Source organism: Lissotriton vulgaris, chromosome 1_1, assembly GCF_964263255.1.
Source record: "Lissotriton vulgaris chromosome 1_1, aLisVul1.2, whole genome shotgun sequence".
Taxonomy (NCBI): Eukaryota; Metazoa; Chordata; class Amphibia; order Caudata; family Salamandridae; genus Lissotriton; species Lissotriton vulgaris.
Genome location: NC_141685.1, coordinates 2,090,777,796 through 2,090,795,070, shown reverse-complemented (window position 1 = coordinate 2,090,795,070; position 17,275 = coordinate 2,090,777,796). Strand labels below are relative to the sequence as shown.

Sequence of the window (17,275 nt, the reverse complement as noted above, 5' to 3'; positions counted from 1 at the left end):
GATTGATACAGAGAGCTGCGGAGCACTCTGTCCGTAATTTCCACAAACTCCAAGGGGTGGAATAAATTTAAGTGCTGGCAAAGCACTTTGCTGGGAGGTTCGAGAACCCAATCGGGGTTATTGGCGGATTCCGTGCAGAGAGGGAGTAATGCAGGCGTTGCATCCGAAGCTGCAGGTGTTGGTCGTGCCCTTTGATGAGCCCAGTCCTGATCCAAATCCTGAGGGGTATCCTGTCCTGAATGTCCATGAGCTGTACCTGCTCGCCTACTGGCATCCTAAATCCTTGAGGGTCCTTGTCCTCGCCTTTTCCCAAACTGACCCGTTGCCAGGGTTAGTCTTCATTCCCGTCCTAGGTAAATATCTAATTGTAGGTGTTCGTCTACCTATACTCTTTCCTCTCCTCCTTTTAATAAAGCATCCTTGCCTACGTTATTTTACGGTCTTTTTCTAAAGATTTTACATGCAACTGTTTTATTAGTTATGTTCCAATCTTCCCTCTACCTGTAGGATATTATTGAAACTGTTTACTTACTTAGTGTGCTCTAATTTTACTCATGTTTAGAATCTAGGCTTAAATCAGTAGTCAGAATAAGGTCTGTTTAGATCACTTGTAGAAATTCTAGCACTTTACTATATAGTATGTTCTTTCCCAAATGTTACCTGCCTTAGTGTAAGCCTGAAACTGAATAGCATTTTCCCTGTCACCCTTTACCTGTAGTTTTTGCTCGCACTAAATGGTGCTCACTCTCCTCCATAGTTACCTTATAGCCCTGATTCTAGTTATTGACATTTTAATCTGTATCAACTACATTCTCATGGCATATACACTCTAAAAGTTTTTTCGATATAAAGTCTTGAAAACCCATCAGGTGTCTGTGGTTATTACAATCGTATAAAATTGTTATGTAAATGTGTGAGGTATTTTTAGTTATCTTATCTCCTACCCCTGCTTGCTCCTGATTCGTCGGGAACATAGGTACCTGTGACAAGGTGGTAAGTCAGGTACATTGGAAATAATAGTAAGGAAAAACACCCAAATTACTGATAGGGATGTGTAAAATCGCCCGATTCACAAAAGTATAGTGTTAAACACGTCATGGGCCCAAGTGCGTGTAATCTGGTCAAATAAAGAGTCGGGCGACCTGCGCGCTCTATCAGTAATTATCACTATAACAAGATCAGATCCCCTAAAAATGGGCTATTAAATGTGTGACATTTTCTACCCTCTATGTGTGTACACTGCCAGACCTTCATAGTTCAGTAAGTGATGTGATTACTGCATTAATCTACCTTTAATGAAGCATGTTTCTTCCTGTTAGAGAAAACGCAGTTGCTCTGTGAAATCAGTTGTTTCATTTGTTCTATTTCTGACTATGCCGCTAAAAACGTGCATTTTTGGCGACGCAGCAGAAAGGTATTTTTCAAATATTTCTGCACCTCCTTTGAGCGCTGTTACTCACTAGCTCTGTTTCTGTTCCCATCTCTTCACACAACCATTTTTCCTGTTGTGAACAATGAATGAAGCTGCTCAAGAAGGAAGTTTCCTGTGTGTTCCTTCGACTACAAACCTGTTGAAGAGTCTGAGTGACTTTGTGCAATAGTGTGAGCACAGAAGAGGCACAATAAATTGTCTACACACCGCACAAGGTATCGGCAGAAACCCAAGTGAATCTAAAGAGAGACTGTAAAGATGTGCACGGAGACAGACACAATCGTGCTTCCGTTCGTCCGGTTTTAGGGTCCTAATTAAAGGGAAGAAATAAAGGGAAGTCCTTTTGGAGAAAGAAAATATGAAAAGGAATACAAAATGGCTGTCTTCTCAGGTAGACGGATTTGTTTGAAGTAGATGATTTCTCCCTCACACACGTAACTGGATTTGCAGAGGTTGGGGACGGAAAGGGCAGAAGCTACACAAAGTAATACTTCGAACAGAGCAAACTACCTTAGAGGAAGCTATTGCTAACAAGCATGGCCAGATTCAAGCTCGAACCCTAGTGTATTGCTCTCAAAGGCTCCCAAACTGTGCCAGCGCTCTACACCAAGGCATCTGACCATCGCAACTGGTAGCACACTCACCATGCAATGATTTGTTGCTCAAGTATGTACACAAAATGTTGCATATTTTGCACACTGTTCCTCCTCCCTCAACCTTATAACACTAACAAACACAATCAGAGCGCATCAGAACATAATGCCTCACACCCAATAACTCCCACATGGGAGAAAATACAACCAATCACTCATCCAACAAAATACACATGTCCTCCTGTAATTATTCAAGAAAATTCAACATGGGTTTTAGGCATATTGGTTTATGGTGTAGTAGCAAGAGGATTCAAAAACACATACGATGCTCACTTTTTTTTCTTTGTGATAAAACTACTTAAAGAGAAAAAAGAGAAGGAACACTAACAACATGACTGAATAAGTAAAACAAAAAGTGGACATCTGACTTACCACACAGGCCATATGCTTTTGATGCAAAAAACCTTGGATCGAGCTGGAGCGTAAACTCGTTGTTTCTTGGAGTGAAGGTGAGACCAAAGCCCAAGTTTGCGACTCTGACCTCGTGCATTATGGCGCCATAAATGGTGAACTCGAAATCGCTCTCTTTGTGATGGGGAAGTTCTTTTCCTTTGTTCACTTCAATCTATTTTCGTGACATAAAATATGACAGGTATAATACATTTACCTCATAGTAATCACACCAAAAAATAAAAAAAAACAATCTACGACCAGTACAAAGACAACGTCATCAAAGGACAAGTGAGGGAGGGAGTAAATTAATGAATTAGCAAGTATTTAAGAGAATGAGAATGTGTGACTACTATCACGTGTCTTTATGGAAAATAAATAGCAAGAAGTTAACAAGAGTTTAAATTACCAAAATCAATACACACAAACATATTACATGTTTTGATGGTTGGATTGTATAGAATACATTGGTATAAAATCCCATATAATGAATGAAGCACATTCGATGAAAGTACTATTTTCAGCCAATAGAGATCTGCATATTACGAAACTTGATTTGATGCAAAGGCATCAAATCCATAATTATGGGGTCAATACTGCAACCAAAGAACATCATATATCATCTAACCCTTACCAGGGGAGCCTCCTCCGTTATGGCGGTGGAGAGTCACCCCCTGCTGCAAGCCAGCTGAGGCAAAGGACAAAAATAAAATGATAAAACATTGTTATTATCATTTTATTTTTCATCCTGCAGGCTGCGACTGCGAGCCGATAGAGGGGCGTGGCCACCCACACTAATGCTGCAGCACCAGGGATGAGGGGAGAGTGGTGGGCACTGCAGGCTGCGACTGCGAGCCGATAGAGGGGCGTGACCACCCACACTAATGCTGGAGCACCAGAGATGAGGGGAGAGTGGTGGGCACTTACAAGTGCACATGGCGGTTTATGCACACTTAGCATTTCTCCACCCGAGCTATGTTGTAAAGTGGGTGGAGAAACCAATACAGGCTCCCAGTCTATGTCTGAGGCGCCCAGACCAATCCCAGCACTGCTCATGCGCTGAAAATAGTACTGGGATTGGGAGCTGGGATCCTGCGCAGTGTGCAGCAGTTCCTGGACAGGAAGCGAGCATTGGGAGCAAGGCAGCAGACGTTGGAGCAGGTAAGCGCAATTATCTTTATTTATAATTCAGTTTTTTTTGTTTGTGTTCCTCCTCCCCCTGCCACACCACTTCCCAATATGAGTGGCTGCTACTGACCCTTACCGTTGTTTTATCAACATTTTATCCATGACATTTAAACAGAACCTAAATTCTGATCATTGCCCATTATGGCATGCTCTTTGAAGAAAATAGCTTTTCCAAGTTAACCGCTCCAAAATAAACATGCAATACAAAAAATACATAACTTGTAACGTGTAAAAAAAAATCCTAAATTGCCATCTTGGTGTTCTGGTGACATTTACATACCACTTGGCTTTCAGCTTGAGGGTTTATTATGATGCTCGAATCCTTACATGTTGACATCATAACGCATAAATTAGTGAAATGCCTACATCCGACTGACTGGATACATAAGTGGTAAAGATGCCGCGAGATAGCATTGTGAAGGTAGACTCCCTTGGTGGCAATATTGGACCATATTACCATTGAGGTAACATGGCATTCTCTATATATTTAACTGTTTTGGTGCACAAAATACAATATTATAAAAACCCATAATATACATGGAACCAGGAATTATGCTAAATAGTACAAAGTTCCCTTGAAATAAGGTTTCATCACTGTAGTTAAAGTCTTGGTGCCATGCTGCAGGGCTTCATCATTGTCTAGGCTATTTGAACTGTGCAGCATGGAAGACCTATTAATGTAGATAGATTATCAAACTTATGCAGCACAAAACACACATTATGTGGTACATTTTCTGGCAGTATTATTTCCATTCATTTGAACTAGATACAACTTTAGCAAAATCAGCAAATTATTTGGCAAATTGTGTGGCAAATGCAGTAAATCCACAATTTTGCTGTAAATGCTGCAGCTACAGAATGGCATAAATCCACTGGCCAGTAGTTTAGCAAGTACGCCATGGGCCATGATGCAAGCAAAGACGTTAGGCCTATGACAGCTGTAGGCATAGTAAAATAAAGCTCTGTCAAAGTTCAATGGGCCTCTCAGGACTTTGGGTCCCAGTACCACTGCACCTGCTGCACCAATAGTAGATTTGCACCTGCCACTGTCCCCCACCACTGTCCATTATTTTATAAAAAATTTATTCATGAAAGCTAAACAAACCACAAACATTTTAACCTGAATTAATGCCCATTGTCAGCTGCAGTTTTAAGAGCTTAGAAAAAAAGCATTTTCAAGCTAACTGCCACAAAATACACATGTATTTTTTTTTAATTTACCAACATGAGTAAATACCAGAAATAAAGTATACATTATCATCTTTTGAAGCAATCTAAATAAATAATGACCACAATACCAAAGCATAATACATATCAAACAAATTTATACAATAGTATTCCTTTAGTCTTGAAACAATGATCCCCAAATTTTCTTAAATTTTCAAGCTGAGCGAGTACCCCTCCCTTTAGATAATGCTTGTTCCATATCATGTCTCTCTTTAACCAGTCCCCGCCAATCAAAGGCTGACAGAGAACCACTTGATATCCAAACTCGGGCTATTGTAAGCCTGGCACAGACTATTAAAATAGTAATTAAATCCGCTTGTCTAGATCTTATATTCTGTCCACTCATCATTACATCTATTACGTATAACTTTATTGGGCTCCCTAGTTTCTGAGACATTACTTGAGTCACCTTTTGCCAAAATTCTGCTAGCTCGGGGCATAAAAAGAACACATGTTTTAAATCTGTTGCCGGCAATTCACATTTAGGGCATTTTGTCCGATCACAAGCGTAGTTATTAGATGCCCATTTAGATATTCTTTCGGGTGTGTAATATAATAAACATATAGTTTTATACTGTTGTAGCTTCAGACTGGAAAAGTGTATGGACCTATTAATACTGCCAAGAGCCTGTGAAATGGTATCAGACGAAATTGATGTCCCCAAATTTTGCCTCCAACGATCTGCTAGTCTAACACAGTCGTCTGCTTTATAGGTGTTTAAACTTCTACACCATATGCTAATCAGCGATTTACAATTAGCCCCATAAAAACAATTCCATATGTCAGAGTCCAACACATCAGCCAGTTTCATAGTGCGTATGAAGTAGTCTCGGATCTGATACTATTTCAATTGCATGTTTCCTGGAAGATTATATAAAATCTGCAGTCTCTCGAATGTGATGAAACCATTATAACCATAAAAGCCCTCTAAACATTTGATCCCAGTACTAGCCTATCATTTTACAACCACCCCATGGAAAACTTCTGGGAGGCCAGGCTTATCCCACAAGGGAAGTTTAACGTGAAAAAAAGATGTATTACATTTCGCCATGATAGCCCACCAAATATTTACGCTATCACGGGCAATCTTAAATTTAACCCGCTTGTAGTAATTCGGGTCATTAGTTCTAAAGAGTAACATATTATGCTCTTCCCCTAACATAAATTTATAAAAGAAAAATATACTACCCGTAGGATTCATTAAGCCACGGAGGCGGCCCAAAAATGCTGACCAGAAATATAGTTTGAAATCAGGGAAATCGAGCCCCCACCGATTAAATGGAAGCTTCAATAAATCGATAGCTCGTCGCGCTATCTTATACCCCATATGACCCTGTTACAAACCCTATCTAACCGTTTAAAAAATGAAATATTCACTCATAGAGGGATAGACCTGAATAAATAAAGGAATTAAGGGAGAATTTTCATTTTTATTTCATGTATTCGCCCACTAATGCCTATGGGCCCTTTATGCCAATTCTTAAGTGATTTAACAGTTTCTTTCAATAAAGTTGCATAATTTAATGCTACAATCTTCTCTATTCTAGCCGACATTCTGACCCCTAGATAAGTGGCAACACTACAGACTCCTGGAACTGGAGTCGCTGATTTATAATTTAATATGACTTGGGTTTTATTTGTGTTTAATTTATAACCAGAAATCGCGCCAAATTTTTCAGCCTCTTCAACTATCCCCTTAAGTGCTTCATCAGCATCCGTTGAGTAAACAGCAATATCATCTGCATACGCTGTGACTTTAAGGCTATGCATCCCACACACAAAAGGGCTTATTCAAAACTAATTGTGCAGGGCAAGAATAAATGGTTTTATTGACAGAGCGAACAATAAAGGTGATAAAGGGCACCCCTGATGGGTGCCCCGGGAAATTGAGAAAGTAGCAGACTGTAATCCAGCATATACATTTTTTGCAGTAGGATGATCATATAAAGCTCTAATCCATTGCAAAAAACCTGCATTTGATACTGAATGCAGATAGTGTAGTCCAGAGAAAATCCCACCCCACTTGGTCGAAAGCTTTCTCAGCATCTAAGAGGATCATACGAGTGGGGTTGATTTTGTCCTAGCAAAGTTGAATGCTGTCATGGCCATATTTACATGAGCCGTAGTGTCCCTCCCCTGAATAAAGCCATGTTGCTGAGGAGACACCAAATCGGGCAATATCGAAGCAAGACGAGTCGCCAAAATTTTAGCAAAAATTTTAGCATCAATGTTTATAAGCGATATTGGCCTATATGACCCGCATTCTTCCGCTGTTTTTTTTTTTTTAGGAAAAAGACAATCTGTGTGATATTCCATGAAACGGGGCTTTACCTCCACAAAATACACATGTAATAAAAAATACATAACAGGTAACTTGTAATATGGCCCTGTATTGACATCTTAGGGTTATGGCAATATTTACAGACCACTCAGCCTCAGACTCCGGCCTAATGGTATATCATGCCATGAGAACCCATCAATTGCTGTAATTCATAAGCTATGCACAACAACCATGCAAACCATGACCATACTTTTGCCCCCACATGCATCAAACTCCCAATTTGCGTTTCCAAATTTGTGATTTTTACTGAATCGCAAATATGGATTCGCAAAACGGGATGCATCACAGAAAGTGCATAATTTTTGCGATGCGGTAAAAATCGCAATTTTTACCTAATCGCAAATATTATGCGAATTCAAAATTGCGAATTCGCTATTCCCATTGATTCCTATGGGCCAAAAGGCCCATAGGAATCAATGGAAGTTGCGAATTCGCAATTTTGAATTCGCATAATGTTGATGCATTGCATGGGTGCAGGGGGGGTCCAAAGGACCCCCCCCTGCACCCCTGAAATGTTTTTTTAAATGGATGTTTCACACACACATGTCCTAAGGACATGTGTGTCTGTAACATGACATTGTTTAAAATGTAAATTTGACCATTTAAAACATTTTTCGCAATTTACCACGAGGTTCAACCTCGTGGTAAATTGCACTTGCAATCTTCAAGATCGCAATTTTTTAAAGAATGATGCATTGCATTTAAGGAATCGCAAAATTGCGATTCCTTAAATGCAATCGCAAAAGCAATGATGCATCCCAAAAAGCATTTTTGGAATCGCAAACGGCCGATTTTAAGGAATCGCACCGTTTGCGATTCCAAAAATGCTTGATGCATGTGGGCCTTAGTGTTTATGGGGGATATTTCTACTCACAGTCCAGAACGTTCTGGGTTTTTACGCATTTTGAAAAGCAGAGTAGCTGTCAGCTGTCCTGTTCCTCTGTCACACTCAATTTTTTGGTCAATACTGTAGTGGCATTAGGACACAGGACACAGGAACAGCTCACTGGTACTAATATGTATGCATATAGGAACAGTACTGTCCTGTTGGCATGCATATTGTTGCCAGAATATCATCTGTAAGTATGATGTCACGTATACACAAATATCACCTCAATGGACTGAAATATAGAAAATCATTGGAAATGTATTTTTTGTAAATGACTCTTAGGGTACAATATTTATGTCTCACCATATTTCTGTGAATAATAATCTCATGTATACCCATCTCTTCTTGATATGTACAAGAGCTGAATGGGTTGTTTCCCCCATCTTGTCAAAGAGGGTGGGGGGGAGCAGATTTCACTCTCTTTTTTATTTCAGATGGAGCAGATGGGCAATGTTCTGGTTCATGTTGTCTGTCCTCTTTGCATGTACTAGAGTTAGGAGAGATTTTGAATCTTTCACTTTATTCAGTGTGGGAGATATTTCAACTTCTTTATTGGTTATATTTTGTCAGAATTGCTTGTGAAACATAACTTCAGCCTGTAGTCCCCAGGTTAGGGAAAGGGGAAAGGGTTCTTTCTATTATCTATCTAGTGCAATGCTGTCTGTTATGCCTTGTTTGAGATATATTGTGAAAGGCACCTACATGTGACTGCTTTTCAGAAAGTGCATATTAAAGAAAGTCACTTTTATAAGCATGTATGTGCCTTATAAAAGTGCACCCCCAACTATGAAGCAATGGTGCCCTGTACAGAAATATGTTGTGGGGAGTAAGAAGTGGAGGCAGTTAAGGTGAGGGTTAAGGCCTATCACACGGCAGGCACTGTTGATAAGCCGGGGCCGCAACAGAAGACCTCAGATAGTAGGTCTTGGAAGTGAGCAGATGGGACATCTGACAATCAATTACTTGATAAGGGTTATCTTGAAGTGGAATAAAAATTCGACCTGGACTGGGTCACATTGTATACCCTCAGGTCTTAGCTGGAAAAGGTCTATAGTGTTTTTCTTTTTCTTGCACTTCCTGGACCCCATTCTGGTTATAACGCTGCTGGACATCTGGCAAGTTTTTCTGGCGGTCATATCTGAAGTCTATATGGAATCCACTGGGGCTGAGATGAACTGGTAAACGTTGTGCTTTGTCCCTAAAGAGTGGTTAGAGAGAAAGGGGCAACCCTGCAGTATTTTCCCCTGAGAAAATCTATTCTAATGAATAACTCCTGTACAGAGTGACAAATGGCCAAAACGAAGATACTGATGGGTCAGCAGGTTGCATTCTCTTCCTCTGCTAATTCACTCACAAGGAGTTGAAATTAAGAGTCATTCTATGTAATAATCCCACACTATGAAAATACTTACTCAAACATTAGTCAGCTACAGGACTGGGCTGAAGAAATGTCAAGTGTGGCCTTGGAAAAGGCTGGTTTTAGACCACATTGTTCCACGTTAAATAACATAACTCTGTTGCATCTTTTTTTTATATATATATTTTTATTAATCCAAGAAGCCACATTAGAAAACGAAAATACATTTCAGTTATACAATCAATGGTTAAAAAAAACAAAAAAACAATCACATGGTCCTATACAGGAAAGAGAAAAAAGAAGATCCAGCAGTGCTAGCATAAAACATACATTTAGTAAAAGCAGAAGAAAAGAGTTATTAATGTGTCCAACTCTCGCATTTTATCCCCTCTTTATGACAGTACTAAAGTGCTTGGTGCAGTGTACAAAATATATCTAATATTGCTTTTGATCCAGGGAGAAGAAGAGAAGAAAAGAGTGCAAGGTGCAATATAAGCTGCATGTCATACTTCCATAAAATACATATGTTTATTTCATAGCATTTCATTAATCCAAATAGGAGACCACCTGCCCCCAAATGTCTCTACCTAACTTCTTCTTCTGAGCCCCCTTTAATGCATATAAGCTGTATTTTAGATTAAAGATGGAAACAAATCTTGCCCTCCATAGCTCGAAAGTCGGGGCATCCTTATGCAGCCACATTGATGCCACGCACAACCGGGCTATAGCTGTGACTACAAAAATCAGATATTGGTGTCTGTATACCAGCTGGTCGCATCCATCTCTCTCCGTTACCCCTAACAACACATGGGATGCAGTCAATTTAATCGGGCCCCCGAGCAGTTCCGTCAAGAATTTTTCTAGGTCCCTGAAAATTTTACTTAAATTCCCACATATAAAAAATATATTCCTGCATCCTCTGCTCCGCACCTAAAACACTTGCCGTCATTAACGCCACCCCATTTTAACAACCTAGTTGGAGTTTAATAGAGGTTAAAAATGGTCTTGTAGTGCTGTGCATGGAGGTTGGCGGACATCAGTAATCTTCCCGCCAATTCAATGGAATTTTCCAGCAGTGTCCCTTGACACCCAAGTCTGTTATCCCACTTAGTCTTTTGCCTATCTAAATCCTCTTCCTTAGTTTCTAGTAATAAGTTATATAACAAGCCAATGCATGCCGCTTTCCTTACACCTTCAATTATGGGATTTATATCAATCTTCCATTGGCTCTTAAGTAGGTAATCACAGATTTGCAGAAATTAAAAAAATTCAGTTCTGGGGAGGTGATACTTCTCAACCAACATCTCAAACGAGACCATGTCCCCATTCTCATATAGGTTCCCGATATATTGAATACCTTTTGTCCGCCATCTATCTATAATCCGGTCCCAAAATATTGGGGCCAAAAGCATGGTGGCAGAGAAAGGGGTATACTGAGAGACCCTCTCGAATCTGTACCACTTTCGCACCACTTTCCACACCTTATACGCAGCATTCAGTTAAATCCGTTTTTTTTTATAGTAGCTGGGTTCGAAGTTGGCAAACAACCGGTTTTTCGCATCACTACCCAATAACATTTGATATATTGAAGGTGATTTGACTATCAAATTGTTCTGTCCCTGTGAATAGAATGTTCATGAGCTGCAACATACAAGCCAGATAATATAAAGTAAAATCAGGAACTGCCCATCCCCCCTTTTCCTGTGGTAGAACCATATAGCGCATTGCTCTGCGGGGTTTCCCTTGTGCCCATAGAAACCTAGCCCATATCGACTGTAATATAGCCAATTGTGCACCTGGGATTTCTAAAGGAACGGATCTAGATAAGATACGTCGCTTGCAACCCGCTGATCATTAAAACACTCTTGGTTTAAACATAATACTTGTGTTTTAGACACATTTAATTTATATCCTGATGTGGCTTCGAACTCTGCTGCTAATTGTTCTATCTTGGAGGTAGCCCCCCTAGTATAAGGGGTGGCCACCGCCACGTCATCAGCATATGTAAGAACCCGATAATGCTCTTGTTTCCAGATTACTGGTTCTATTCCTGCACTTTGCTTCAGCATCATCAAAAACGGGTTAATATATAAGGAAAACAACAAGGGAGATCAGGGACACCCCTGCCTTGGCCCCCATGTTATATTTACTGAACCTGACTCAAGACCCATAATACATATCTTAGCCATAGGGTGTCTATATAAAACTTGAATAGCTTTAAGGAAATGTTGCTGAAAACCCGCCTGCCGTAGTACCTCCCATAAAAATTCCCACGCGACCCGGTCGAACGCTTTTTCAGCTTCTAATAAAATCAAACTGAATTTATTTCCCATAGTATTGGCTATATCTAACAATGTAAATACACGGCTAATATGATTAATAGTCCCCCTCATTGGTATAAATCCATGTTGCCGTGCTGAGACTAGCGGGGTAATAACGTCAGCCAACCGGGTCGCGAGGATTTTGGCATAGATTTTGCCATCTACATTCAATAATGATATTGGCCGATACGAGCCTGGCTGTTCAGCGGGCTTGTCTTTTTTTCAAAGAACTATTATGCTAGCTTCATCCCAGGACAGCGAGGGGGCTCCTGTCTGTGCATGAAGAAAGGTGATATACATATCGGTTTTAAGTTCTTTAAAAAAACTTTTACATACTTCTATCGGTAGCTTATCGGGCCCTGTTGCTTTACCCGAGGCCAGACTATTAATAGCTCTTTCTAATTCTTCCATAGTAATGGGTTCCTCAAGTCTTTCTGCATCTAATATATCTATTTTTTTGCAGTCAAGGCCCTGTAACAGCTTTTCTGCGGCCTGTATATCAGGAAGTTCGCCTGTATAAATTGCTTTATAATATCCCTGGAATACCTTTAATATCCCTTCATCCGTATCATCCTCTACTACTGGTCCAATTCTTTGGGCTGCTTCCCTTGATTGCACCCTTTGTGCCAAGCAGCGGCCAGTTGCCTCCCCGTATTCATTGCTTTGACCCCTATTGATAACGTGATTCTTGGCTATTTCTTAGCTCCTTTGTAGGTTTATTTTCGCCTTACACCTAGCTACGTGCACCGGTATAGCAGAGATCTCAAGTCCAGCCTGAATCCTCTGCATAAGTCTTTCCTCCGCTGCAGACAAATCGCCACATAGTTCCTGCACATGAAGCTGCTTCTGCTTATGTAGCCCAAAGCTCAGGGTTTCACCCCGGAAACCAGCTTTTAGGGCATCCCACACTGACCCAATCCGAGCCGTGCTTCGATTTAAAGCCAAGAATTGCTCAACCCACACTTTTATTTGTGCCAAATACTCGCTATCCAAAAGCAGCTTCCTATCAAATGAAAATGTTTGCGGTCTAGTTCCAATTTTAAACATGTTAAGATTTAATACAAGAGGGCCGTGGTCCATAGAGATCTGCGGGTGAACCTTAATGTTTGCACCTGACAGTAACTGCCCGGATAAAAAAAATAATCCAGCCTTACCAATTTCTGCTGCGGATGTGAAAAAAAAGTGTACCCGGACTCCGACCCCGCAGTGTTGCCTATGCATCCACCAGGCCATGATCTACTACTAAATACTGGAGTGCTTTAAAGATTTTTGGTTTTCTTCCCTTATAAGACTTGTTATTATCATGTAACAGCCCTACCTTCAGATGTGTATGTAAATCTCTGCATATAATAAGTGGAGTGGGCCATAATGCAAGTTCTACATTTAGCTCTTCTAATAATACAGCCTTGTCGTAATTCAAACCATAAATTGAACAAACAGTGCACTTTTGTTTACCCATCATACATTCCACAATGATCCATCTCCCAGCTTTATCTGCTAATACTCTTCCGAATCCCTGTATATGATTTTGAGCTAAAATAGCTACCCCCCCTATGGTAGTGGATTGCTCTGTGCATGCCAACACATTGAACCCGAATTCTGCCAGCAGTTTTCATTTACTCCAGGGGATGTGAGTTTCTTGAATGCATACCAGATCTAATTGAAGCAATCGCAACTCTGCCAAGATCCGTTGTCTCTTGTTATAGCTATTCAATCCAAAAACATTCAGGGAGCCAAGCCGAAGGCCAGCATCTTTACGCCTATCCCCCATTCATATTCATCACAATCTTGAGCATTAGGACCATATGGCCAAAACCATTGAATTTCTTGATTAATTTCATTGTAGTTTCATGGATTCATTTTCCCCGTACCCAATCCCCCTCCCCCTTTCCCTTCCCCCGCACGGTTTCAGCTGAAGTATTGCCCTCCCCCACCTTCCCCCCCCAAAAAGGCTAGGAGGCCAAAGGCCTCAGTGACTTTTATCCCCGCCACTAAAATAATACAATAAGAGTGAAAAGAAGAGCTATCTAATCCATACATATCACTGTTATTAAATAAAAGGGACGCATCTAGTACCCAAGATCACTTTACCTAGGTTTATCCCAATATCAATTATTCAATGAATGCAAATACTCCTTACCTGCTGCTTCTGTGGTAAAAAACCGCACTTGCTCATCATATATAATCTTAAGCTTGGCAGGGTTCCATAAAAAGGCCTGCGCCTTTTTATCCCTGAATGGAGTAATGAGCCATGAATTGGGTCACAATTGCCATCTTTTCTCTACGGTAAGGGGACAGTAATCAGGGTGCATAAAAAACTCAATCCCCTTCCCATTTTTCTTCCGATCTGGTCGCACCAGGTCATATACTGCCTCTCTTTCCAGAAAATTGTTGACTGATATTAAGATTGCCCTTGGTCTGCTAACATTCTGCCCCGCTCCGTTGCGCACTGTAAAGGGGAACCTATATGCTTGGAGGATTTCCCCATCCCAATCCCATTGGGTCAGGCCTAAAAAAATAATTAGCGAACAAACTTTCACACATCTTGCCCCTCCTCCCCCTCTGGAATGTCAAATATGCGAAGATTATTATGCCGTAGGCGATTCTCCAAGTCCGTAATCTTCCAAAGTGTATCGTCCTTTGCAGTGCGGAGTGCCTCAGTTGTTGCTTTCTGCACAGCAAGCTCGTCCTCTAGTTTTGAAATGCGTGCCTCTACCTCATTGAACCTCTCGGTGAACTCGGAGCAAGATTTTGCCACACTCCGCACTGAATTGTGGAGCTTGCAACACGCTCCATGAGTACGCAAGCTCTCTGTACGGGTCTCCTCCCTATGGGCCATGATGCTCTGGTAAATGAGATCCAAGGGGATATCTTCGGGGTTCTCTGTCTCATTCAGATTGAATTGTGTCCCAGAGGCAGTCCCATTTACCCCGGTGTCATCCATAAATGAATAATCCCACTGGAAGAAATCTGTTTTTTCCGCCATTATAGGGTCTGCATTCTCCCCTGAAACAACCTTTTTATGGACTGTATTATGGAGGTCCCCCCCTGTTTGGACGGAGTACTCACATCTGTCTTGTCCCCTGAAGTATCAGATGGTTCGGACAAGAAGAAAGGATAATCTCCAGAGTTACTTTCCCTTACATTGTCCTGGTTGTCAGTCTTACTTCCACTTGCCCCCAGCCCTGCGCTTTCCTCGTGTGTTTTGGCTCCTTTTCCACTTCCTTCCCCCTTTTTCCCCATTTCTCGGTGTTTGTCACCTACTATGTTGTCCTTATCCAATATCAAGTCTGGTGTTAAGTCCTGAGAGAGTTTCTCCCCCAGTGTATCATCTTCAGTATTTTGTGTTTTCTTGTTTATTTTAGATGTATGGGGCATAGCTTTCTTTATCTTTCCAACCAAAAACAACGCGGGTACAGACTTCTTACCGCTCTCTGTGCAAGTTTTCTCCGTGGTAGACTCCAACTTCTTCTTCTGGGGCTCTTGTACTGGCCCGTTGTCCGCTGCCTCCACAGTGCTCCTCGTATTTCCCTGTCCTACTTTCGGGGGCATTGCAGTGTTGCGCAGTCTAGCTTCCCGGGCTCCTTCCGACCTTGTCAGTGTTCTGCATGCACCACTGCGCGCACACACGGAAGACCGCCCAGCTGGAGTCAGCAGCTTCCAGACCTTCACTCGGGGAACCCAGCAGTGGCTCAACAGCATTGCCCCCGTAGCGCAACAAACCAGTAGCCAAGTCTACAGAACCCTCACAGCCATACCTGATGACCAGCTCCGATAGAGCGCTGCCTTCGGCGTTCTTGGCACCATCGGCACGGTAAGCCTAACAGGGGGGGGAAACTACAGGAGCTGTGAGCTCACACTACCGCACTCACGGCCGCCCTCTAGCCCTCCTAACTGTGTTGCATCTTATCATGAAAAAGTATGTCCAGAAGCGGGTAAGCCCATCTATGTGGCCTTCATTGACTTTTCTACTGCCTTCGACCGTGTGGACAGGCATACCATGTGGAGGAAACCTAGGGATTTGAGTATACCAGAAGGTTTACTAATACTGAATATAGCCCTGCACAGTGCCACGTGGTGTCATGTTATGCTTGGTGATAATCATGGCCTTACACCAAAAATTTAAACCAAAAATATCCTAAAACAGGGCTGCTTACTGCCCCCTGTTCTTTTCGCTATACATCACTGACCTGCTGGAGTTGATAAGCCGAGTAGGTAGTGATGCCCCAAAGGTAAGGTCTTACCAGATGAGGACACAATCTACGTGGATGATATTCTCATTGTGTTACTGACCTGACTCCTAAAGGCAGCAGAAACATCTTAATTTCCTAGCAACATATGCTGATGGCCATCAATTTAAAGTTAATATAAATAAAAGTAAAATCATGAAGTTCGTACAAATGGCTGTCATCCATCAATGAACTATAGATGGCACATGGGCTATGCTCCTATGGAAAGAGTTAAATCATATCCCTACTTAGGGAAACTTTTGTTGGCTAATATCTCTAAAAGAGAAGACATTGCACATTTAAGAAATAAGGCACTGATAGCACTTTATGGCACTACAAGGCAAAACACTTTACCTATTTATTAACAGTACATAAAATAACTATCCACCCATCACTATTATATGGTGTAGAAATTATAAAAGTTAAGCAGTGGTACTTTATGCATAGAGCAGAAGAAAAGATGCTTCATACAATCTGTAACTTAAATACAATGGCGCTAATTAAGGCATTACGTACTGATATGCATTTGGTAAGCACCTCTATAAGGGGATTGACAGGCATAATACTTTGGGATTATCGTTTTCTTCAATCGAAGAATAACACCTTGAGGAAGCTTATAAGTGTTGAATGTTTCAGTTCTGTAAGGGGTAATCGTATACTGATGACAAATCATTTACATACACGAGAGCACTTTAGTTTAAAATTGGTAGATATGCAAGACATGAGTTATTGTACTCTTAAGGGTTACCTGATTTTTTAACTGAAAAATAGCTCAATGGAATACAACATTCACTTCTGTGGGAGATTTAAGAGGCTGGGGAATTAATACGGACTGCATGTGTCTCAGCACCGAAACCATAAGTTGGAACCTAGAGCACAGTGTCCGCCGCTGCATGTTATTGTTTAGGCTGAACTGTCTCCCTTCAACTTGTGTTCCAGATGCTTGGCAGCAACTAAAGTTTGGATGACTGGTTGTGCAATCTATGTGAGGTGGCTGTTCAAAAGGTAGATCATGTTTTATTTGTTTGCCCTGCTTTAAAATAACCTAAATGCTGTTTCCTAAAACATCTTTTTGTGAAAAATGGCATTAAGACAGCCAGAGCAGCTTCCAACATGTTATACAGCCCAGCTAATGAAATGATGTGCTACAGAATTTTTAATTAAATTTTTTTTTTAAACGTATTCATTCTTGAATCATGTAGGTTAAATTATTTAAAAGTTTTTACAGACGTACTCTTTTTTTCACGT

The 17,275-nt window shown here is 41.1% G+C and overlaps 1 protein-coding gene across 1 annotated transcript in view; it reads right to left on the bottom strand.

The window, feature by feature from the left end:
• The window catches only part of VWF (von Willebrand factor), a 1,126,314-nt gene that overhangs the window by 387,395 nt on the left and 721,644 nt on the right, over nt 1–17,275 (bottom strand). Inside the window, exon 36 of the mRNA XM_086921215.1 lies at nt 2,458–2,650. Within this exon, the coding sequence (XP_086777341.1) occupies nt 2,458–2,650 (193 nt within the window). The remainder of the gene's footprint in view (nt 1–2,457; nt 2,651–17,275) is intronic.